Genomic DNA, 24326 nt, shown 5'->3' on the forward strand with positions numbered 1-24326 from the left:
ATCATGACCAAAAGAAAAAAGGAAAAGAAGAAAAAAGAATGTGTGGAAGTAAAGCTACTGTGACACAGCAGAAGGCGGTTGTTCTCTAGAATTATGGTCATCAGCCGACGCCACTGGACTTGCAGCCATGCTCAGAGGTTTGCCTTAGTTACTCAGCCCCCACCAGGACCCCATCCGATCAGCCTCACTTCCTACCTAACCATCCTGGGCAGCTGAGACCAAAGTCATGTTCAAAGTCGGTTTCTCAGAACTCAGGAGCTCTTTGAGGGTTTAACTAAGATGGGAAAAACAATAGATTAACAGGGCAGGTGAGGCCAGTAGTTGAAGTAATAGCCTTAAAATCGGCCATTTTCAAGTTCAGGTTCAACTAATTCAAGAACTGGGTGTGTGGGTGGGGGAAGATGTGATGAAAGGAGCACCCAAAAGTGGAGTCATCTGCCTGGCCGGTGTGTCTCAGTGCCTGAGCGTCAACCCTGAACCCAATTGAGGCACATGTCCAGGTTGCGGCTCAATCCCCAGTAGGGGCATGCAGGAGGCAGCCAACTGATGTTTCTATCTCTCTATCCCTCTCCCTCTAAAATCAATAAAAACATATTTTAAAACAAAAACAAAATAAACAAAAGTGGAGTCATCTGACCTCCAGCTGAGGGTCTCGGCCCCCGAAGCCTGACCGAGACCAGGAAAGGTGGCACCCTTCCTTGTCCACAATAGTTGGTGAACGTGATTGGTAGCTGGGTCTGAAGCACAGGTGAGCTAAGGCCCTTCCCTTCTCATCTTCCTGCTAGAGATTTCCCTTGGCTCCTCGACCTAACTCTCTTTTTGGAGAAACAATGAGCACATCATCCCCTTCAGTCAAGGCAAAGTAATGGAGGTGTTGACTGCCTCTTAGGTCACCTCTAATTAAAACAAGGATCATTTGCATTTGATCTTCCCCATCAGCATGGGACCTGGCACTCCCGCCCTGAGCTAAGTTGAAGAGGTGTTTAGGGGTCTTTTACTTCCCTGTGGGTTCCCCTTGTAACTCCAGAATGTCCTATTTCTTAAAGACGAACCAGAACCCTGGAGGGAGGAGCAAACACAGCCGGGCACCAAGAGCAGCGCTGACCTCTGATGCCAAGCCCCAACTAAGAAAACTGGAGGACTCACAGACACATCTCATCAGAGTTGTGTTCAACTATAATCCTAATAGTAGGCCTATGTTTTATGCCCTTTTTGATGTCCTATAGCACCTAGTACATAAATACTTTGTGCTAACAAATTTATTGGCTATTTATTAAATATTTTAGACTGATATTAATATACTAGAGGCCCGGTGCATAAAATTCATGTACTGGGAGGGGGGAAGGGGTGTCCCTCAGCCTGGCCTGCGCCCTCTTGCAATCTGGGACCTCTTGGGGGATGTCCACCTGCTGGCTTAGGCCCGATCCCCCTATGTATCGGGCCTAAGCCGGCAGTCAGATATCCCTCTTGCAGTCTGGAACCCCTCATTCCTTACCACCCGCCTGCACGGAGGTGGGAGAGGCTCCCGCCACCGCCGCTGCACTCACCAGCTATAAGCCCAGCTTCTGGCTGAGCAGCGCTCCCCCTGTGGAGCACACTGACCATCAAGGGGCAGATCCTGTGTTGAGTGTCTGCCCCCTGGTGGTCAGTGCACATCATAGCAACCGGTCATTCTGCCATTCGGTTGATTTGCATATTAGGGTTTTATTATATAGGACAATTCCAAGAGTACATGATTTTTGAGTTAAGAGAAATAGCCTCCTCATTTCTGGAAATAAAAATTTTTCCATGTTTATAGATTTAGCATTTTACTTAAGTATATTTTACATTTACTGAAAAGATAATGGAAAATTATAGAACCTTGGTATCCTTATATAAAATTTTGACCAAAATAACACATTTCTCATTATCCTATAATAAAAGGGTAATACGCAAATTGTCCCCTTGACCAGAAGTTTGACAGGAGTTCGACTGAAGTTCGACCCACCAACCATGCATGGCCCCTCCCCCTGGCCGGCCCCACCCCCGGCCAGCCATCCCCCCTCCCCGATTGGGGGTGGGGCCAGCCGGACCCTACCCGTGCACGAATGTGTGCTCCGGGCCTCTAATTAGGTTATAAGTCAATCCCCTGGAAACTGTTTGACCTAATTCTTCCCAGCCAAGGTGGCAGGCACCAGAACTGTGGTGAGTCCAGCTGGGAAGGGTGAGGAGCCCAGCAGGGACTCAGGTCAAGCAACTGAAACCCTGTGTCTGAGGGACTGAGGCTCTTCTGTGTTAATAACATGGTTTAAAACAACAGAAACTGCCCACCAAACACTGCGTTTTGTGTGACATGTGTACATAGAAGTCACCCAGAGCCCGTGCCTGCTGGTGGTGACTCCAACTCCCTGTGGGCCGACCACCCTCTCAGGAGCTCCCCCGGGAAACTGAGACTGATGAGTTTTTTTTCAAGAACCTGGATTTGGTTGCTTCCTCACTTTAAGCTCAGCACTTAAGTCAAACAATATGTGGTAACGGACAATTCGCCAGGTGAAACACAATGACTATGGCAAAGTCATGTGCTTTAGCAAACTAGGTCCGCTGACCTGGGACCACACTTGGATGGATAAGCAGCCGCACACCGTTCTTGCAGGTAAAGTGCGGCCCCACACTGTGGAGAGCGAGGCAGATAACTGAGGCAGTGACTGACATGTCCGGACGAGCTGCAGCCACACTGGAGCAGGCCCTCAGAGCCCGCGGGTCGTCGGACTGCCACCAGTCTGCGACCAGGCAGGTCTGCCCGGACGTGACCCAGTGGTTCTGGGACTAGGCTCCAGGCTGAAGTCCAGGGCCACGCCAGTCACACCCCGCTCCAGAGTAAGCGAGCGCCCTTTGAAGAGAAATACCAGGGTGCAAACCGTCATGGATTTCCATACGACACTCAGAGGGGCACGTACCTGTTCCTGCAGGTCGTAGTCATAGCTGTCATGCAGCAGGAGACTGAGGACATACCGCGTGTAGATCATGGCATCGATGCCACATTTCTCCAGCTCCTGTCCCAGCCAGGTCTGCACTGGACCCAAAGCATGCAGCAGAGACATTTCAGAGACAGATACGGGGCCTGGGTAAGAGCCAGAGGAGCTTTCAGGTGGTACACCATCCACAACTGCACAGACAGGGCGCATGAATTCAGGTGGCAGACTTCCTTAGGATGCAAAGCATTTTCCGTGGCTGACGTGCTGTTGGTGTCGGAGGGGTTTCACTCCGGGAGCGGGGAGAGAGGCGGGGCCTGGAGGGTGAGCATTGGTCTTGCTGGCATCAGCGTCTAGCCCAGAACTCCCCTCTGCAGGCAGAGCCAGGGCGGCAGCATCCCGGCAGCACACAAGCAGGTGGGCTGCTCTCCTAATTCCCCATGGAGGCCGAATGTGAGTCTGCGGCAGAACCTACAAGAATGAGAGAGAGAAAGGTAGGCGTTACATAGAGATAGAAATGAAGTTACTGATCTTTTGAAAATATCCAAATGAACTGTTCCTCTTTATTGAAATACTTTTGGTATCTTAGAACAGATTTTTTTGTTGTTATAATCTTTGACATTTAAGCTAAACAACAGTTTAAACTTAAAAATTTTTAATATCTTTTAAAAGAAAGGAAAACTCAAATTTATATTCTTGTGCTTGTGCTCCATTAGACTCATTCTTATTTTGCTATTTAAAGAACTAGTCAAATTCTGTTCATATGCAATGCTGAAAGAATTCACCTGGTAACAAATCACTAGTCATTTTTAAGTATAACAAAAACCGAGCAGCTGAATAGTAACGTCACTGAAATACTGGTAAAAAGAATTAGTCCTTTAAATTTAAACTTTACCACAAATAACCCATTATTTTGTATGGCTAAAGAATTTGGAGAACCAAGATGGCGGCATAGGTAAACACCGGAGTTTGCTGCCTCAAACAACCACTTCAAAAATACAACTAAAAGACGGAAAGGACATCATCCAGAACCACAGGAAGGCTGGCTGAGTGGAAATTCTACAACTAGAAGGAAAGAGAAAAGCATACCGAGACTCAGAGGAGGCGCAGTGCTGAAGTAAAATACTAAGGTGCAGAGTGCATGCGGAGCGGGCTGGCGGCTGAGGGCGTGGTTGTCGTTTTCAATCGGGAGGGAGTCTCAGGCTCTGAGCTCCAGTTCCGGGCGAGTCTCTAGGGAACCAGACTCATACGGGAGAAGCGGGACTGTCTGGCATCGGTCAGAACCCGAGGGCAGCTTTCTCTCCGAGGGGCTTGCAGCGATTACCCGGACACTGAGAAGAAAAGCCTCTGAGGGCAAGACTGAGAGCAGCCATAACTGCTAGCCCCGCCCTGTTGATCCTGTGGGACCTGCCCCGCCCAAGCCCTGCAGGGAGGCTTTTGCTGGATAGCCACAGGCAAAAGCTAGATTAGCACCTCCCTAGAGATCCAGGAGCCAGGAAGCCCAGAGGTCAGAGTGGGACCATCCAGTTTGCAGCTCCGTGGAACCATAAAAGACACACTCAGGGGGCAGACTCAGTGAGCACCAAAGCCCCATTGAAGCAAGTCTTGCCCCAGAGGGGTGTCTCCAGCACAGAAGTTCTCCCACTGCAGACACAGCTGATTCTCACAGCCAATTGGCCTGGAGGTCAATTCCTCCCAGTGATAACTACAACAATCAAGGCTTAATTACAACAAGACTGTGCACAAAGCCCACAAGGGGGTGCACCAAGAGTGTCTACCTCAGGTAATTGGGACACTTAGCACAGAAAGGCACTCTATCGACACAGCGAAGCATAAAAAATGCCGAGACAAAGAAACAGGACACAAATGACAGAAATGGAGGAAAGCAAACTGCTGGATATAGAGTTCAAAACCACACTTTTAAGGTCTTTAAAGAACTGTCTAGAAGCCGCCGATAAATTTAGTAAGGCCCTCGAAAAGACTGGTGAGACCGCCAATAAATGTAGTGAGATCTTCAAGAAATCTAGTGAGACCCTCGATGTTGTGATAAAGAACCAACTAGAAATTAAGCATACACTGACTGAAATAAAGAATATTATACAGACTCCCAGCAGCAGACCAGAGGACCGCAAGAATCAAGTCAAAGATTTGAAATACGAAGAAGCAAAAAACACCCAACCGGAAAAGCAAAATGAAAAAAGAATCCAAAAATACGAAGATAGTGTAAGGAGCCTCTGGGACAGCTTCAAGCGTACCAACATCCGAATTATAGGGGTGCCAGAAGAAGAGAGAGAGCAAGATATTGAAAACCTATTTGAAGAAATAATGACAGAAAACTTCCTCTACCTGGTGAAAGAAATAGACTTAACAAGTCCAGGAATCGCAGAGAACCCCAAACAAAAGGAATCCAAAGAGGACCACACCAAGCCAAGAGCAAAAGACAAAGAGAGAATCCTAGAAGCAGCAAGAGAAAGAAAATCAGTTACCTACAGGGGAGTACCCATAGGAATGTCAGCTGATTTCTCAACAGAAACTTTGCAGGCCAGAAGGGAGTGGCAAGAAATATTCAAAGTGATGAATGCCAAGAACCTACAACCAAGATTACTTTATCCAGCAAAGCTATCATTCAGAAGTGAAGGTCAGATAAAGAGCTTCACAGATAAGAAAAAGCTAAAGGAGTTCATCACCACCAAACCAGTATTATATGAAATGCTGAAAGGTATCCTTTAAGAAGAGGAAGAAGAAGAAAAAGGTAAAGATACAAATTATGAACAACAAATATACATCTATCAACAAATGAATCTAAAAATCAAGTGAATAAATAATCTGATGAACAGTATGAACTGGTGATTGTAATAGAATCAGGGACATAGAAAGGGAATGGACTGACTATTCTTGGGGGGGGGGAAGGGGTGTGGGGGGTGCGGGAAGAGATTGGACAATAATCGTGCACCTATGGATGAGGACAGTGGGTGGGGAGTGAGGGTGGAGGGTGGGGTGGGAACCGGGTGGAGGGGAGCTATGGTGGGAAAAAAGAGGAACCAATGTAATAATCTGAACAATAAAGATTTAATTAAAAAAAAAAAGAAAGAAAAGAATTTGGATTTGCTTGTCACTTATTTCATAAAAACTGAAGTGAGCCTGGCCAGCATCATTTTTATAAAGCATAATCTCTCTCTGACATGGCACATACAGATTATTTGTGGGAGGTTTTCTCAATTTACTTGTTTGACATCACAACTAATCAAAGAGAACCAGATAGCAAACATACCTCAGGCTCTCCGGCCCAAATATAAAATGTGGGTTAAAATCCACAGAATCAGGCACCTGCCCCGCTGGCTTGGCTCAGTGGCTGAGCATCAACCCAGGAATCGGCAGGTCACAGTTCAATTCCTGGTCAGGGCACGTGCCTGGACTGCAGGCTCGATCCCCAGTGACTCTCTCATCACTGATGTTTCCATCTCTCTCTCCCTCTCTGAAATCAATAAAAAAAATACACATTTTAAAAAGGATACACGTTAATTTCCCCACCCTCACACTGTTAGTATTTTGGTGTGGGTATTATTGTTTTTTCCTTTGTAGAATAATAGTATTTTACAATCTGCTTTTCTCACCTAACATTGGGTCTTCCCAGCGCTGTTCTCATGGCACCAACATGGCAGCCACAAGTCACGTGGTGCCACGTGATTCAGTGAAAAGCCAGCTCCTTGGGCACACTCGCCACAGTTGAAGTGCTCAGCAGCCGGGCTCCATCGTGGCGCAAGGCCATGCTGCCCTGCCCCGTCACCCTCGGCTCCGCCGCCGCCCATTCCCACACTCGCCAGCGCTGGCTCTGCCTCTCCAGCAATTGCCTAGCAGGCTGAGCAGAGTCCTTAGCCTTTTTAGCAGAGTTCCCGCCCCTCCTGTGCCTGTGGCTGCTCCACACGCTCCCTTTACTCCCAGAGCTGGGATGCTCGCCACCGCTACGCTGAGCTAACCATGTGCCCAAAGGAACTGTTTGGGGAATTGGGAAACATCTACCCTTATGTCTGACAGGCCTCAAATTTCAACAGGTCAAGTTTCATCACAGAGTGTAATCACGGAAGGGTCTATGACGAAGTCAGGCTGTGCAGAACAGCAAGCACAGCTGAAGCTTACTGCAAAGTAAGAAGAAAATTCAGAATAACCAGGACGAGGGCCAGAGGACAAAATATGGAAAAGTTATTTAGTCAAAACAGGGTAGGTTATGCTGCAGAAACAAACCACCCCCAAATCGCAGTAGCTTGCTTAACACAAAGGCCTTTATCCTGCTCATGCTACATTGTCCTGGGTTGGCAGGATGCTCAGTGTGACCACTCAGTGCAATCGCCCTGGGAGACAAGATGGCAGCACGGCCCCAACTTTGAACCCTGCCAGCCCAGGAGCCAGAGAACAAGATCTGTCCAAAGCGTGCGCTGGAGCTCGGAAAGCTTCCCCCGGAAGTGAGCCACTCATAGCTCACCAGTCAAGCCAGTCTCCCGGCCGCCCTTCCTCAAGGGGTGGGACATGCACTCTCACCTACGCCCATCTCTGCGGAAAGAAGAGGGAGGACAGAACAGGTGTCAGAGCTCTAACGACTGCTTCCGTGACCGGAAACAACTCTGCAGGTCACGCTGCTGCAACCCGCACCCTGGCCGACTTCGACGGACACGCAAGCACAGGTGAATGAAACACTAATGCACACAAAAGCTGGAGTGATATGTCCAGAAAGGTTTCGAAGGCATGAAAACTGCTAACACATTCAGACCCAAAAGCAGCGGAGTCGCCGCCTGCCCCCCTCCTCTAGGGAGCTTCTCTGACTACCGAGGCCATGCGGCTCTCCCATCACCCTCTGCTTCCCACGCCCTCCACGCACACATTCTCCAACTGCCTCCTGCGTGTGGGCTCCTTCACGATGAGGCTCAAGTTCTTCAGGGCCGCACTGTGACATATTCCATGCACCAGTCAGCAGAAGGCTTAGGCCCTGGCAGGTGATCAAAACTATGTCAAACTAAATCCTTCCTCATCTAAAGGGGGGGAATAAATTCTGGGCAATAAAACAGTATTTCTAATACTAGCATGTGGGGGGGGGGGGAGACTCAACTCCTCCCCCCACACACAGGTACTGGAGGCTCGTGTGCCCCAGGCACTGGGCATGTGACCTGCATGACGACCTTGGAGTTTTGGTTCTGTTTGCCATCCTAGGTGGGTGGGCTTCTGTCTTCATCCTTAGGGAACCAACTTGTACTTCTTTCCCCTGAAACCTGCCTTCTCTCTGATCTAGTAAGGTACTCCTGCAGGTCATGCCTTTCATTCGGTATTTTAAATGGTGCTGTCTCACCATACATTTCCCAATGAACTTGCTGAAGTGCTCAGTATGCAAGGGTATGCATTACCTTTTCATAACTCTTTAATTTGGGTGTCCTCAGAATTTTTGCACAAAGAAAAGCCTTTGGCCCTAACCAGTTTGGCACAGTGGATAGAGCGTCGGCCTGCGGACTGAAGGGTCCCAGGTTCGATTGCGGTCAAGGGCATGTACCTTGGTTGCGGGCACATCCCCAGTAGGGAGTGTGCAGGAGGCAGCTGAATGATGTTTCTCACCCAATGTTTCTAACTCTCTATCCCTCTCCCATTCTTCTCTTGTAAAAAGTATCAATAATGTATATATATATATACCTTATATATATCTATATAAAAGAAAACCCTTTGAAGGTGTTAACGTAAAAAAAACATTGAAACCTGTAAAGAAATCTTTTTTTTTTTTTTTATAGAGCGTCGGCCTGCGGACTGAAAAAAATACATTTTATTGATTTTTTACAGAGAGGAAGGGAGAGAGATAGAGAGTTAGAAACATCAATGAGAGAGAAACATCGATCAGCTGCCTCTTGCACATCTCCCACTGGGGATGTGCCCGCAACCCAGGTACATGCCCTTGACCGGAATCAAACCCGGGACCTTTCAGTCCACAGGCCGACGCTCTATCCACTGAGCCAAACCGGTTTCGGCTGTAAAGAATTTTTGTGAGTTTATTTGAGCCAAACTGTCGACATATGCCGGGAAGCAGAACCTCAACGAATTGAGATAATGCTCCGGAGAATGGCGGGGTTACATTTGTATTTATACATTCCAATCAAAGGAGGAACATAGGTGGGTTACATGAAATTCATTGGTGATAGATTAAGGAGGAGGGATAAAGCAAAGCAGGGAAACCCCTGGGATTGGATAAAAGGTAAAATGATGGACACACACTTAGGTGGTGCAGGATCAATTAACATGATGATGAAGGAATTTGTGGTATCTGTCCTGGCGCCCAGCACATTTGGTTGGTTGTGCCCCAGGGGCTCCAGAAAAAGGGAAGTCACAAGTTACCCAGACATTTCAAGGGTATGTTATCATAGATGCAAAAAGACAGACAGATAGGCTCAGTTAAGGTAAAGGTTGACCTTGTCAGTGAAGATACTGGCCCAAGACGTAACTGCCCACCATAACTGCTTTTAGTCAAAGTTTAATTTCAGACCATCCTTTGTGGTGACTTTAGGTCTCCGAGTTTGCAAGTCTGCCATGCAGGCCTCCCCTGAGCTTGTCAGGTCAGCATGTGGCCCCTTTCGTCCACAAAGGGTAAAGGTAAAAGACATAAAATATAAATAGAAGAACATAGAAAAGAGAACTTGGAAAGCAGATGCTTGAAATACTAAGATTCTACTACTTCTCACCAAGATCCTAAATAATATTTGCCAGGCAAACCAGAGCTGCACACACAGGACAAGGCAGTTACACATAATCCTCGCCTGTTCTTTTCTGATCTCAGCACATTAATTTGGAACCAAGGTACTGCCTATTCTCTTTGGAAGGTAGCCTGACTCAGAGCCAATCTATAGCCAGAAAAGAAAATCATAGAGACTCTACAACCTAAACTGAAACTATCACAGAAGATAGGACCAAGCCCTAACCGGTTTGGCTCAGTGGATAGAGCGTCGGCCTGCGGACTGAAAGGTCCCAGGTTCGATTGCGGTCAAGGGCATGTACCTTGGTTGCGGGCACATCCCCAGTAGAGGGTGTGCAGGATGCAGCTGGTTGATGTTTCTCTCTCATCGATGTTCCTAACTCTCTATCCCTCTCCTTTCCTCTCTGTAAAAAATCAATAAAATGTATTTAAAAAAAAAAAAAAGATAGGACCAAGTGCTGAAAGCCGACCATGGACACCTGTTTAGCCTAGGCATCTGGAATGGCAATCGGACCTACAGCCTCAGCCCCATCTAGAAGTGTATCAAGTCCTAGGAAATGAAGACGGCTTCTTTTCAAGATAATGTCATAAATAAAACTAGTGTGGGACATAAGTACTTTCTATGCAAATAGAAAGATCTGCATAAACATTAAGAAATTCCATTTTCACTAGCTAGGTTATCAGAAATCAACTGATTATTGTATATTCTCCAGTGGCCATTAAAATGTGTAATTGTTCTTATAGATAACACTACTACTTGATAATAACAGGAATTTGTGGGAAGCCGCCTATTGTCTTCTCTAGCAGAGAGGTGTGGACAAGGAGCCCAGAATGCTGGTGACCCTTGAGCCCTGGCAAAGGTCAGAGCTACACACCTACTGTTTAGTGGAGACAATGATAGCTGAAGCAACTTCCTCACCAGATAGTCATGTAAATCCTTACTGATAAGATAGTCTGTCTGTTACTGGAATTGCCTGCCTAAGGGCTATAGGTGATCCCAAACCGAATAAAAGGATGGCAGGGCCTGAGCACAGGCGGAGTCATTCCTCTTGCGTTGGTCTCCCGCCTGGCCCCCCAATTTCCAAATTATTATTTCTTGTCTCGTCTCTGTCATTTGTGCACGACCCCTTCTCCAGAGCCCGAACCCTGAACCACGCGGGACCTGGGTCTTCACAGAATTAGCAAATTACAGGCACAGAGTATTAGTAGACCTGGTTAATCTCTCTGTTTAAAAGATAAGAACCAAGATAGAATGATAAAAATCTAGATGAAAGCACTGGGTTCTACATAGAATCCTAAGTACTAAGCATGTTACTGTCCAAAGTCTTGAGCCCTGTGCTCTGAGGCTTAGAAAAGTTTACTGATGGAGAAGGCGCCAACTGAGAAGCTGGAAGACCTATTTCTCAAATCCCTTTGAAAAAAGTACAGAGTTCAGGCTTCTTTTACAGCAAGGGAAGGGGAAATGGGAGGGACAAGAGGTGATGGACAAGGGAAGATACCAGAAGGGTCTGAGGAAGATAGTTCCTGGTCTGCTGACTAGCTGATGTGAGTCCAGTCCCGAGGTCCCGCAAATCTTTGATAAACAACACACTTTCCTTAACCTTCTGGGAGAGGCTCTTTCTAACAAGGGGCTGTTTCTAGAAGAGCCAAGCCAAGAGCAGAGCCCTCTGATGATGAGCATGTCCATATGCAAGACCGAGCAGAGCATTCAGCACGAAGGCCAGGGACCCACACAGGTTGACCAAGGCAAGTCAGAGAGACCAAGCATTTCACTCTGTGATGACACTCAATCAGAGGGAAGAGCTCTCTATGTAACCTGGACAGTTTCCCGGACAGTTTGGATTGGCCTCTCCTTTTAACTGGGCTCCTACTAAGGAGACACCTGCTTATGTAAAGTAACGCTGTTTCAGTTCTTTTACTTGACTGGCAGTTATTTGATGACTCATACTTGTTATAATGTTATGGTCATAAGGAAACCCCTCTAATGTGTGAAATGATTAATGTGTACAATGTTTGCTGTGTGGAGACCCCAATACTCTGTAACTTCCAAAATGTTGTAAACAAGGTGAACACTCCACTATCTTGATGCAAACGCCCTAAGCCCTTAAAGTGTAAAGGCCCTGCTTCTAGCATAAGGCACACCGCCTGCCCCCACCAATAAGACAAAAGTTGTTTACTACCGGCTATATAAGCACCAGGCCTTCTTCAGCCGACATCTCCTGCCTGAAAAGAGGACTCCATACCGCTCCATGAGACGAGCCCCTGACTGACTGCTCTGCTGTGCGAGCCTGAACCAACTGCGGCCGCCTGTCTATCTCCGTCTTCGTCGTCCATCTTTCGGTGTGCATCGCCAGGTGGCCTTTGCCCGGAGCCTAGGATCCACTAGGAATAGGTAAATAAACCCTGTGTGATTGCATACTAATTCTGCCTGTGTGTTCATGTGTTCCAGTTCGGCTCAACTGTCTAGACTTTGAAGTACCAGGGGATAGGCCATTATTGCTGACCCCTGGTCACCTGCATATGTCCCACTAAATCTAGGCAGATAATTAATTAATTGGGGCATAATTGGTGACCCCCAACCATAAAATTATTTTCGTTGCTACTTCATACTGTAATTTTGCTAGTTATGAATCATAATGTAAATATCTGATATGCAGGATGTATTTTCATTGTTACAAATTGAACATAATTAAAGCATATAGTGATTAATCACAAAAACATGTAATTATACATGTGTTTTCCGATGGTCTTAGGCGACTCCTGTGAAAGGATTGTTTGACCCCCAAAGGGGTCTCGACCCACAGGTTGAGAACCGCTGACCTAGATCTACTAGATGTCAGAAATCTTTAGCAGGGCTACAAAGATGGCAGTTTTTTATGCCTGCATAAAAGTCCCTATGGGTCGCGACTGTTTCACAGGGGTCGCCTAAGACCATCGGAAAACACATAAATAATTACATATTGTTTTTGTGATTAATCACTATGCTTTAATTATGTTCAATTTGTAACAATAAAATTGGGGGTCACCACAACATGAGGAACTGTATTAAAGGGTGGCGGCATTAGGAAGGTTGAGAACCACTGCTATAGATTTACAAAAATGCCTTTTTCCCTAAAAGGTGAAAACTTTGAATCAGACATCTGTGGGCGAAAGGGGCCACACACTCAACCTGACAGCTCAGGGGAGGCCCGCACGGAAGGTCTTACACACCCAGAGCCCGAAAGGAACCACCCAGGATGGTCTGAACTCAAAGGTTCCTAACCAAACGCCATCACGGTGAGGAGTCTCTTCCTAGGCCTGTGGCCAAGGTCAGTCTTTAACTCTGACCTTGTCTACAGTCTTGTGCACCAGCACCCTGCTCTGTACCTGCATGCCACTGTGTAATCTATCATGTTCTAGTAAAATCCCGTGTCCTTCCGTCCTTGGGGCAGGGAAAGATGAAGCAGTCGGGTTGGATTCAAAGCCCACAGTGGGGCCAACGCCACCAGGCCTCACAGGCTAACTTCCCAGCAGGAAGGTGCTGGCGAAGAGGCAGGAGTGAAACGCAGGGAAAGGGCTAAGATACAAGGGTGTCTCTCGGCTCTGAGTGCGTTACTAGAGCAACTGGGAAAGGGCTTAGGAGAGGAACAGCCCTGTGATGGTCATGCCGTGTCGGCTGGCCTGGGCCATGGTGCCCAGGTACTTGGTTAAGCAGATGCCGGTGTCTGTGAGGTGCTTCTGAAGTATGGTAGCAATCATCTCAGGTAGAAACTATAGTTTAACTTTAACCCTGCTGTTTGGTTTCTGTACTTATTTGTTTGTTAAAATAATGGAAAAGTTATTTTGATTTTCTGAATTATATAAATCACCCCATTCGATTGAATACCCTATTGATTGTACTGTGAATATCCCATTGGTTGTGGTCATACTGGTCTTAGAAAGCACATTTTCCTTTACCTGGGAAGGACAGCACAGTTATCCCAAGGTCAGAGGGCTCCAGTTAACAGAATGTGTCCCTGTTGACTGGAGACCCAAAAACTGTAATTTAGATAACATGCTTAAGTCTGACCAGGTTCCTCACTGCAGACCCGAGGGCTCTAGATAATGTGTTTCTGTCAATTCAGTGATCCAGACCCAAAACTGTAATTTACATAACATGCTGCTTCTGCTTCTGTAAACTGCTTTTTGCAAATCAGGTTCCTCATTCCAAACCTTGGGATGTAATCAATACCTTTGTGATCTTTGCCTATGTAAGTCTGGTTTTGCGGCCACCTTACTACTATGAGATTTGGGGAATGGCCCCTCATAGTCCCAGATTGCAATAAATGTGACTCTTTAATTCGACTTCTTGAGGCGTCCTCCTGTGAGTCGCGGGGTACATTACAACACTTCTAGATGAGGTTAACGTCCAAATCAGTGGACTGAGCACAGCAGGCTGCCCTCCCCAGTGAGGGTGAGCCGCATCCAGTCCGCTGGAGGCCTGAATAAGTTACAGGCTGAGTAAGAAAGAACCTGCATTTTACCAGTCTGAGAACACGGTCTTCAAATAGCCTTCTCTACACTCATGGTCAGAAAGATACTTGTCTGTATTTTCTTCCAAAAGCATTCAAGTTTTTCTTGTCACATTTGTACTTTAAAACAAGAAAAGTTCTCCAACATTAAAGTCCATGGTCATCTCTCCTGCCCTGGTGCCCACCCACCTTCTCCAGCTGACTTCCCCCATCAGCGGCCTCCCACGGCAAAATCTGAATCAGATGTAAATTTTTCTAGTAGCCATATTAAAAGGGAAAAGCAAATGAAATTCATTTTTTTGTTTGCTTACTTTTTGTTAATCCTCATCCAGGGATATTTTTCCCATTGATTTTTAGAGTAGAAGGGAGGGAGGGGAGGGGGGAGAGAGAAACATCAACACGAGAAAGAGATACTCATCAATTGGCTGCCTCCTCCGCATGCCCCGACTGGTCCTGGGGATTGAACCTGCAACCCAAGTATGTGCCCTTGACTGGGAATCAAACCGTCAACCCTTAGGTGCATGGGCCGACGCTCTAACCACTGGGCAATACTGGTCAGGGCCCAAGTGAAATTACTTTTAACATATTTCACTTAACTCGATATATTCAAAATATTATCACTCTAAATACAATCCAGGATAAAGATTACGAATGGTATTTTACACTTCTATTTCCCGTACTGAGTCTTTGAAATCTGGGGAATATCTGACACAAGACAGCTCAAGTAAAAACAGCCACGTCTCAAGTGCTCAAAAGCCCCAAGGAGCTCGTGGCTACCATACTGAACAGCACAGTCCTAGGTGATCTCCAGTCCCAAGATTTCAAATCCTATCGATGGAGCAATTACTCCAAATGTCATCTCTTCTCTCATGAACCCCACAATTCTAGAGCCATCAAGGTACTGGACAGTGAGGTGTCCAACTGGACGCTCAACTTATGTCTTTCTTTGTTGTGAATTCTCACCTGAGGATATTTTTCCATTGATTTTTAGAGACTGGAAGAGAGAGGGAAAGACAGAGAAATATCGATGTGAGAGAAACACATCGACTGGTTGCTTCCGGCACGAGCCTTGAGCAGGGCCCGGGCCGGGGAGGAGCCTGCAATCGAGGCGCGTGCCTTGACCAGAATAGAACCTGGGACCCTTAGGTCTGCAGGCCAATGCTCTATCCACTGTGCCCAACTGGCTAGGGCACAACTTATGTCTTAAGTAAAAAACAAACTGCATTCTCACGACCGCCATCCTTGTCATGACCTTCCCAATGTCAGTCAAGGGCAACGCCGTGATTCCATGGCTCAAGCCAAAGCTTTGGCACCATGCTGACTCCCCTCCTCTCACATCCCACATCTATCCACCAGCACATCCTCTTAGCTCTACCTTCACCACGCACCCAGACCGGGTGCTCCGTGTTCTGTCCTCACATCTCTCTCGCTGTTTCCTTCAGCTCCTGTCACCTTACCAGAGCCTTCCCTGTCCCCCTGTACACACTGCCACTCCTGCTGTTTTTCCTCAGCCCCAATCTTCACTTGACATGCGGATCCACTGCTTACTCCTATCATCAGCCTCTCCCCACCCCTCCAGGACAGAACACGTGTGTGCTGGCTGTGTGTGTGGGTGACCCTCAGGTGGCCGACAGCCTCCGCCTGCTGGACATTCAAGTCATCACAGAAAGGACTTGAGGCCATAAGTCTCCCAGGCTGCCCGCAGCAACACCGATCAGACCCCTCTAGACCCAGCCTCCCTGCCCTCAGCAGACCTATCAGCTGGGCCATGACTTCCTCAGAACTGCCTGGCCCGAGGTTGCTCCAGCCAGTCCCTGCCTCCTCTCCCTTCACAGTCACATCCCATGTACCCCTGTCCTTCTTCCTTCCCTTCCCAGGCAAGTCCCCGGAAAGTCTCCTGCATGTCTGACCATCTTGGCATCTGTGCCTAGGAAGAAGCAGGCACAATATTACGTGGATGAATGACCCTCTAGGACAGTGATGGTGAACCTATGACCCGCCTGTCAGAGGTGGCACGCGAACTCATTTTTTTGGTTGATTTTTCTTTGTTAAATGGCATTTAAATATATAATATAAATATCAAAAATATAAGTCTTTGTTTTACTATGGTTGCAAATATCAAAAAATTTCTCTATGTGACACGGCACCAGAGTTAAGTTAGGGTTTTTCAAAATGCTGACACGCCGAGCTCAAAAGGTTCGCCATCACTGGCCTAGGAAGAGTTGTCATCCTTATTAATACAAAATTATAATACAGGACCACTTCAGAGAAAAATATCAAGGCTAATGTCTAAAATTATTAAAATAGAGCCACCAAGAAAAATGTTCACATGATCAGCGATAATTCAGAGAAGTCAGACACGTGCCGGTCAGCTTTCCGTCGGCTGCGTAGGGTAAGGAGGTCACCATGCAAGCTCCCAGGACATACGTCTAGAACGTCCACTGCAACGGGAAGCCCTCCCATCAGCCAGTGGGCGTTCACACACGGAATACTCGGCCATGAGAAGCGAGGAGGAGACCTGTGAGGAAGGAGACCTGGGTGCCTGATAAGAAAAGCGCCCAAGACACGAAGTCTAGTGCTTGTTTAAACACGGAACTCTCTGCCAGGACTCCACTTCTTACAAGTATAGGCATGGTTTTTTCTATGACATCCAAGAAACTTGGTTTTTCAAGATGAGTACAGGATGGTAAGAGGAGTGAAGATTTACTTTTCATCTTAAAATTTACTTCTTAGATTTTTTAAATATATACTTAAAAAAAAAAAAGGCTCACCGGCCAGTGTGGCTGGTTGGGCGTTGTCCAGTCAGGGCACATGCCTGGGTTGCAGCTTCCATCCTCAGCCCCAGTCAGGGTGAGTGTGGGAGGCAATGAATGGATGTCTCTCTCACATCAAAGTTTCTCTCTCTCTCTCTTTTTTTCCCTCCCTCCTTCCCTTCCTTGCCCTCTCCCTCCCTCCCAACTCTCTAAAAAAAAAAAATCAATGGAAAAAATATCCTCAGGTAAGGATTAACAAAAATAAATTAAAAATACATAATTCTACCATCTTCGGGCTTTAAAATAAATAAATAAATGGGCTTTATAACAATTACTTAGGTTCAAAACAACGTTTTGGTAAATAATACAAAATATACTTTAACAGTTTTAAGTTAAGCTTTACATTTTATAAAAATTACCAATTAGTTGGTAATAGCAAAAAATTATTAAAATTACTATCAGTAGCCAATTATTTATGGTGATAACCAAAGAAAGCAGCAGCGAGTAACAACCACCCTCAAGAAATGGATAAAAAAAGTGTCGATTCAATTTCAACTCCCTCTCGATTAAAATCTTCAGGGAAGATGCTAACAAGGAGTAAAATGTTAGACACCTAAGAAAAGGCAAGTAACTGAAGAAAAAAGTAAAGAGCCTGAATAAATCCCCACACTAGGGAGGCAGTTTTGAATAGTGATGCACTGCTATTAAGATCCCAAAGGTACTCTGGGAAATGTAACTGAGCTCCAAGCAAACTCCTGGCCGAAAGGGGAAATAAATCCCTCCGCTGTTCTACCGCTCTTCATTATGAGGTAACAACGATTTCACCCCAAAAACAATTTTGAAAATGCATTGAGACTTATTTCTTTACACTTACTTATCTCCATAGGGATGGATTCATTTCATTTCCATATGTACTGAGTGTCATTCCCCTGCGCCAGGCACCATAAATTAAAGACTCCACTCACACAGCGACCAGGCTCACTCTAGAGAATCACTCATGCACGCGCGCACACAAGCGTACACACACACACACACACACAGCCTGGACCCATGGCACTCACCTTCCTCCATCACTCTAGCTCAGCGGTTCTCAACCTGTGGGTCATGACCCCTTTGGGGGTCGAACGACCCTTTCACAGGGGTCGCCTAAGACCATCGGAAAACACATATATAATTACATATTGTTTTTGTGATTAATCACTATGCTTTAATTATGTTCAATTTGTAACAATGAAAATACATCCTGCATATCAGATATTTATATTACGATTCATAACAGTAGCAAAATTATAGTTATGAAGTAGCAACGAAAATAATTTTATGGTTCAGAGTCACCACAGCATGAGGAACTGTATTAAAGGGTCGCGGCAATAGGAAGGTTGAGAACCACTGATCTAGCTAGAAGCACACACGCACGAAGCAACACATTCTCAAGCATTTCTGTAATTATTAATTTTCTAACTTTTATTGTCTCTATTTCTTTTTTTTTTTTTAATATATTTTATTGATTTTTTACAGAGAGGAAGGGAGAGAGACAGAGAGTCAGAAACATCGATGAGAGAGAAACATCGATCAGCTGCCTCCTGCACATCTCCCACTAGGGATGTGCCCGCAACCAAGGTACATGCCCCTGACCGGAATCGAACCTGGGACCCTTCAGTCCGCAGGCCGATGCTCTATCCACTGAGCCAAACCGGCTTCGGCTATTGTCTCTATTTCTAATACAGTTATTAGTTCGTTCATTCAGTGGGATAGCCCTATCATCCCCAATTTTTTGGGGCAAGTTTTAAGAGCAGTTTATTAGGAATATGTAGGTTTCCAATGATTTTTTTTAAAGTTCATAATCATAAATATAGTCAATGTACGTTAAATAGCAATCAATACATATTCTTGTGTTGCTGCAAGTAGGGAATTCCATTTATTTTAGAACTAACAGATAGTACTTTTTCAAGTTTCTGGATAGAGCTTGTTAATAACTAGTGCATGCCCTGACCGGTTTGGCTCAGTGGATAGAGCGTCGGCCTGCGGACCGAAGGGTCCCAGGTTCAATTCCGGTCAAGGGCATGTACCTTGGTTGCGGGCACATCCCCAGTGGGGAGTGTGCAGGAGGCAGCTGATCGATGTTTCTCTCTCATCGATGTTTCTAACTCCCTATCCCTCTTCCTTCCTCTCTGTAAAAAATCAATAAAATATATATATATATATAAAAAATAACTAGTGCATATAAACTGAAAAATAAATACTGAATTAAAAGTTTCGGAATTATAGCTGGTTTTCCTCGCTTCCTTTCTCCCTAGCGGGTCAGAGGTAAGGCTGCTGACCAGACAAAGAGAGAGGGCTCCAGAGAAAGCCTCGCTCAGGGCAAAAGCTGGAAGATGATGTCTAAATCAGAATTTCCATTTCAACAGTCATTCCAAATACTGCATAGGGAGACACTATTGTTTAATGAATTATTTCAAGATAGAAGATTAAAATGGAACATCTGTTTCAGTGAAAAAGAATATACAGTGTAAATCGGACAATTCCCATTTCCCACACAAGCCACAGGCAAAAGAAACTGCCCGGCCTACAGTCAGGTTTGCTGTCTTCAGAACAAACTGGGCACCATCATGGATCTACTTGTGCAAAACCCCTCTCCAGCCAATGCTCCTGTTCTGCTTATTCCCAAAACTAAGGAGAGAACAGAGGTGCAGGTGGAGACCAGGTGACTTTTTCTTTACACACAAGCCCAGAAATGAACCTGTGAGCATGTTACAGTACCAGTATGAGCTGTAAAACCAATCGACTTACCCAACCACTACTGTTCCCACACCTGCTCCAACTAATAGCTAAAAGCTGCCACTTCCTGAGCACTTACTACGCGCTGGGCCTCGTTCGAGTGTCATGCGGATGGATTCAAGCAGCTCTCATCTAAAGCCACTCCAACCCTCCTCCCCCTCTGCTGAAATCAGAGACTATAGACTAACTGAGTTAATTCAAACACTCAAGGAATAAGTACTATGTAAAAACCACACTGCACATTAGCAGGAGTCAGCAACGGATAAGAGTTCCCTCTCTTCCCTCAGAGTCTACAATCCAGGAAAGACCTCCATGTAAAGACTTAACTAAAAAGTCAAAGGGAAAAAATAGCGAAGTGGAGGTACCAGTCAAGCACCGTGTGGGAGAAGAAGGAGGAGTTAATTCTGAAAACCAGGGGAAGCTTCTCTCATAGAAGCAGAAGTATTTAAGCCAAACCATCAGTATTAAGAATTCCGACAGGAAGAAAAAGGCAGAAAGGACATTCCAGAATAAAGGAACTGGACAAACAACCATGAAAGCAGCCAGAGGTCTAGTGTTGAAACACAAGGTGACGAGAGAGACACAGTAAAAGATCAAGCTCAAGGCTGGAAATGAGGCCAGATGGCATAAGGTCTTAGAATGATTTCCTAACCCTTTCACGTGAATTCTCCACCAGGGCCAGGTGGTGGTGCCTCCAAGGGAAGGCTCTGCAGGACCAGCGCACCTACCAGCAGAACGAGGCCATACCCCCAGGGGTGATGGAGGGCGATGCTGAGAACCTCCGGCGCACACTGGGGGGAAGGCGTGCTATGGTTTGATTTACATATTAAATCATCCTGTAACAACGCAGGAGGACCAGAGAGACTGGAGAAAGCGAGGCCGGTCAGCAGCAGGCCTACATAACAATCCACGTGAGGGCTGACAAGAAGCGGGCAGGGGCGGAGGAGCCCTAGAAAAGGTGGGTGGAAAGGACACGTGGAGGCAGACGGGGCAAAAATCTGGTGAAGAAACGGAAGACGCCGAGTGTCCAGCCTGGGTAACGAGAAGGACCAATGCGCTGGAAGTGAGGCATCTCACTAACTCACAGTGCAACGAGGACACGCAGGACACCAAGTATGGCCACTTTAAGGGACACGACAACAAAAATAGCACAGACAAGACCGCTCTCATTTCACAGAACAAAGAGACTAAAGTCCGAGAGGGATGTAAGCGACTTGCTCACAGTGACCCAGGGGTGAGCGCTGCACCCAGACACAGCCGAGTCTCCAGTATAGGCCCCGTGGGCTTAAATAAGCCCTCCCATGCAAACTACTTTCTAGTGAGATTAATAAATCTTGTCTTAAAAACCATTTTAATAAAAAGTAATCTGCTGGGAGTGCAATTAGATTTCAAAGGTAAGGGACATTTCAAAACTTGTGCCCTGGCTCCCTCCACCCAGGGGACAGGTGCGGTGGCTTCTCGGGCGGCAGGCAGGCTCCTGGGTCCTGGCAGTTAGACAGATGGGAGGCGGTTGTTTGCACTTCGTATAAAGATCCCACTTGGTATCACATGGGAGGCCAAAAATAACTGAAAAGAAATATTCTAAGTATTAACTATCTTCAACACAGTATAACCTCATTGTGAATGTGGTTGGGACTCTGATGTTTGCTATTAACACACTTCATAACAATAACACACTACATAAGGCGATTACAGACTTGAACAAACATTTGAACACTTTCATGTTTAAACTCCTGAGCAAGGTGTTGGGGGTAAAATAAGAACACAGCCAGAGTTTAACATACACAATACAACATGATACGGTAATAATGCAAGTAAAAATAGAGGATTATGACTGCAGAAATGAATAACTCATTTTTACAGGCTTTCCAAAGGGTTCCAGAGAGGACGTAAAATCAGATGTGGGCTTTTAAAAACTGGAGGGGAGCCCTGGCCAGTTTGCCTCAGTGTTAAAAGCCTCAGCCTGCGGACCAAAAGGTCTTGGGTTCGATTCCCGGTCCAGGGCACGTACCTGGGCTGCAGGTTTCATGCAGGTCAGGATGTGTGTGGGAGGCAACCAATCAATGTGTCTCTCTCACATAGTGTTTCTCTCTTTCTCTACCCCCCCCCTTCCTCCCTCCCTTCTAAAAGTCAATGGGAAAAATATCCTCGGGTGAGGATTAACAAAACATTTTAAAAACTGGAGGGGATGGGAGTGAGACAGGCATTCCAATCAGAGCTGAGGCTCTAAGCAAAGAAGGAAGCAGCAGCTTGGCATGTTCCCAGACAAAGAGCCGTCCTGATCAGCGGCACAGTGTGGAAAGGTGAGGAAGAGGACAGGTGAAGTTCAGAGACGGCTGGGGCCGGACCCTGAGGGGCCTTGAACGTGATGCTGGTGGGCCCGGATTCCATCCCCCCACCAGCAGGTAGTCTTAAGCTTTCTGAGCCAGAGACTGGCAAGATCTGATCCGTGTTTCAGAAAGATGACTCTGGCGGCCAGAGAGGAGGAGGTGGAGAGGAGCCTGAAGACAAGCTTTAAGCCAAGAAAGGAATCAGAAGCGTTGACACATTGGCACTAATCTAGTCTTTTTAAAGGGGCTGAATGTTGCTGGAATTATTTCACATCTCCCCTTACTTGACCATCCCAACCCTCCTGAGACAGGTATCATCATTATTCCCATTTCACTGATGAGAAAACTGGCTCAGAGGCCATTCATTGTTCCAAGTGAAATGCTGCTAAAACAGAAAATCCAGGCTCGGTACTTTTCCGTTCTGGGCAAAAATTTTCTTTATCCTATTGCTTTTGAAAGCAATATTCCTACTGTAAAAGCAGAGTGATCTATAAGATCGCTAGAGAAGTGTTAAAAATCCGTGTAATTTTCCCAAATGTTTGCAACTTGTGTAAATAACCTAATTAGCCTTAAAATAGTTACAGATATGCTTTCTGTTAACCCCATGTTAAAGACCTGTCCTTTAAAAAATAAACAAAAAAACCCTGGTACCTCTAATTCCACGTGCTATGGAGTTAAATATTTAAGACTAGTATACTGCCCTTCATTCCATGTTCAAGTAGCCAAATTGGCATTTCATTGAGAAACCATTACACATGTGCCCCGACTGAAGCAGTAGACTACTTTTTGAATTATTAAAAATTCATTATTTAGCAGGCTACAACAATTGAATCTAGAATACAGGGTGGGGCAAAAGGAGGTTTACAGTTGTTCAAATGGAAAATAGTACAATAATTAATAAATAATAATAATAAAGAATAAACTCGGTGTTTCAAGGCACACCTTTAAAGCTCCTTTGCTCCCACCCCGTGTGAGATGTAACTGCAAGGAGCTTACCTAATTCAGAAATAGTGTTTGTCACAAAAGAACGGCGTAAAGATCCTGAGATCCACTTAAGAACGGATGGTTCCAGCCCTAGCTGGTTTTGCTCAGTGGGTAGAGCATCAGCCTGCAGACTATAGGGTCCCACGTTCCATTCCTGGTCAGGGCACAGGCCTGGGTTGTGGGCTCAGCCCCAGTAGGGGGCGTGCAGGAGGCAGCCGATCAATGATTCTCTCTCTCATCACTGATGTTTCTCTCTCTCTCCCTCTCCCTTCCTCTCTGAAATCAATAAAAATAAAAGTATATGTATTTTTAAAAAATGGATGAATCCAAAACAACTGATGAGAGAACATCTGACCTTCAGAATGCAGAGTGGCAGATTTTTTCCCCTCCCCTTTAAATTCCAAAGTCTATGAAATGGTCAAGGTGTTCTGGTGCGGGTCTTATCTATACTAATAAAAGGGTAATATGCTAATTAGACCAGGAGAGCTTCTGGGGACAAGGCCATGGTGGCAGGCTGAGGCAGAGGCAGTTAGGGGCGATCAGGCCAGGAGGGGAGGGCAGTTGGGGGCGAGAAGGCAGGCAGGCAGAGTGGTTAGAGGCGATCCGGCAGGCAGGGCAGGTGAGCAGTTAGGAGCCAGTGGTCCCAAATTAGGAGAGGGATGTCCTACTGCCAGTTTAGGCCCGATACCACAGGAATCCAGCCTAAACTGGCAGTCGGACATCCCCCGAGGGGTCCCAGATTGAAGAAGGTGCAGGCGGGGCTGAGGGACACCCCCTCCCCATGCACGCATTTCGTGCACCGGGCCACTAGCATGACATAGGAGAAATCTGGATTACTCACAACCCCCATTATCAAAACTGCTTGCCCCCAACCACCTCACCCAACTTCCCCCACCGTTCTGTGGTGTGTGTGTGTAAGCCCCGACTTGGGAACTCGGAGGAAGCATCCACCCGGATGTCCAAGTGTCCACCCCAGGTCATTCCCGGCAGGAACCGCATTCGGTTAAATCGCTCCAGCGACCCGCATGCCCCTCCCCGCTTCTCCGCTACACGGTCTCCCGGCTGACGCCCCCCAGCTTCCCTGTGGGGGGCAGGACCGAGAAGCGGCGAAAGAGACATCAAAACTGGGCTCCGCAGCCGGGGCGTCTGCTCCCAGGGACGCGCAGGCCCCCATCCGTGCACCCCCGGCCGCGCGCGGCAGGTCACACGCCGCGACCCGCGCTTCCCGGGCGGAGAGGAGCGGCGGCTCCGAGCGGCCGCGGGGGCGACGAGCGCTCGGGACCCTCCGTTCGGCCGCGGCGGGGTCTCGGCGGGCCCGT

General features: G+C 46.6%; 1 protein-coding gene across 12 annotated transcripts in view; it reads right to left on the reverse strand.

Annotated features, from left to right (window-relative positions):
- The window catches only part of KIAA0232 (KIAA0232 ortholog), a 67032-nt gene that overhangs the window by 41553 nt on the left and 1153 nt on the right, over window positions 1–24326 (reverse strand). For 11 of the 12 annotated variants that reach the window (XR_002826876.1, XR_002826874.1, XR_002826873.1 and 8 more), the window contains exon 2: window positions 2937–3422. Coding sequence is in view for 5 of the 12 variants with exons in the window: in XM_023746413.1 (XP_023602181.1) it covers window positions 2937–3164 (228 nt within the window). In the remaining 7 variants the exon portion in view is untranslated. Of the gene's footprint in view, window positions 1–2936; window positions 3423–6222; window positions 6305–24326 lie in introns of those variants that run through there. The other variant, XM_023746411.1, reaches the window with a different exon arrangement.

Source organism: Myotis lucifugus, unplaced genomic scaffold, assembly GCF_000147115.1.
Source record: "Myotis lucifugus unplaced genomic scaffold, Myoluc2.0 scaffold_676, whole genome shotgun sequence".
Classification (NCBI taxonomy): domain Eukaryota; kingdom Metazoa; phylum Chordata; class Mammalia; order Chiroptera; family Vespertilionidae; genus Myotis; species Myotis lucifugus.